Below are 1007 nucleotides of genomic sequence, written 5' to 3'. Positions count from 1 at the left end.
ACTTATACAGAGAACAGAGAACCGCCACTTATACAGAGAACAGAGGACCGCCAACAATACAGAAAACCGCCACCTATACAGAGAACCGCATAATATACAGAGAACCGCCACCTATACAGAAAACAGAGAACTGCCACCTATACAGAGAACAGAGAACCGCCACCTATACAGAGAACAGAAAACCGCCACCATTACAGAAAACCGCCAACTATACAGAGAACCGCAAGAACAGAAAACTGCCACCTATACAGAGAACCGCCACCTATACAGAAAACCTCCGCCTATACAGAGAACCGCAACCTATACAGAGAACAGAGAACCGCCACCTATACAGAGAACAGAAAACCGCCACCAATACAGAAAACCGCCAACTATACAGAGAACCGCAAAATATACAGAAAACCGCCACCTATACAACGAACCGCCACATATACAGAAAACAGAGAACCGCCACCTATACAGAAAACCGCCACCTATACAGAGAACCGCCACGTATACAGAGAACCGCCACCTATACAGAAAACCGCCACCTATACAGAGAACCGCCACGTATACAGAGAACCGCCACCTATACAGAAAACAGAGAACTGCCACCTATACAGAGAACCGCAAAATATACAGAGAACAGAGNCCGCCACCTATACACAGAACCGCCACCTATACAGAGAACCGCCACCTATACAGAAAACCGCCACCTATACAGAGAACCGCCACCTATACAGAGAACAGAGAACCGCCGCCTATACAGAGAACCGCAACCTATACAGAGAACAGAGAACCGCCACCTATACAGTGAACAGAGAACCGCCACCTTNTATACAGAGAACAGAGAACCGCCGCCTATACAGAGAACCGCCACTAAGTTAGACAGGTATCATAGAATAAATGTATACAATAATTTACATTCTGTCAGGAGCTATAAAAGCGCTCATCATTCTTGTCAGCAATTGTTATGACATATCACGTCATCATTATAATGACATCACGAGCACCATTTACATATGACG

The 1007-nt window shown here is 45.7% G+C and overlaps 1 protein-coding gene across 1 annotated transcript in view; it reads left to right on the top strand.

Annotated features, from left to right (window-relative positions):
• The window catches only part of LOC110449056 (proline-rich extensin-like protein EPR1), a 5874-nt gene extending 5078 nt beyond the window's left edge, over nt 1-796 (top strand). The window contains exon 4 of the mRNA XM_021495630.1: nt 11-796. Within this exon, the coding sequence (XP_021351305.1) occupies nt 11-796 (786 nt within the window). The remainder of the gene's footprint in view (nt 1-10) is intronic.
• Nucleotides 797-1007: the final 211 nt, after the last annotated feature.

The sequence above is a fragment of the Mizuhopecten yessoensis genome, unplaced genomic scaffold (genome assembly GCF_002113885.1).
Source record: "Mizuhopecten yessoensis strain PY_sf001 unplaced genomic scaffold, ASM211388v2 scaffold4447, whole genome shotgun sequence".
NCBI lineage: Eukaryota > Metazoa > Mollusca > Bivalvia > Pectinida > Pectinidae > Mizuhopecten > Mizuhopecten yessoensis.
The sequence above is the reverse complement of the archived record's forward strand: the minus strand, read 5'-3'. Positions and strand labels throughout refer to the sequence as shown.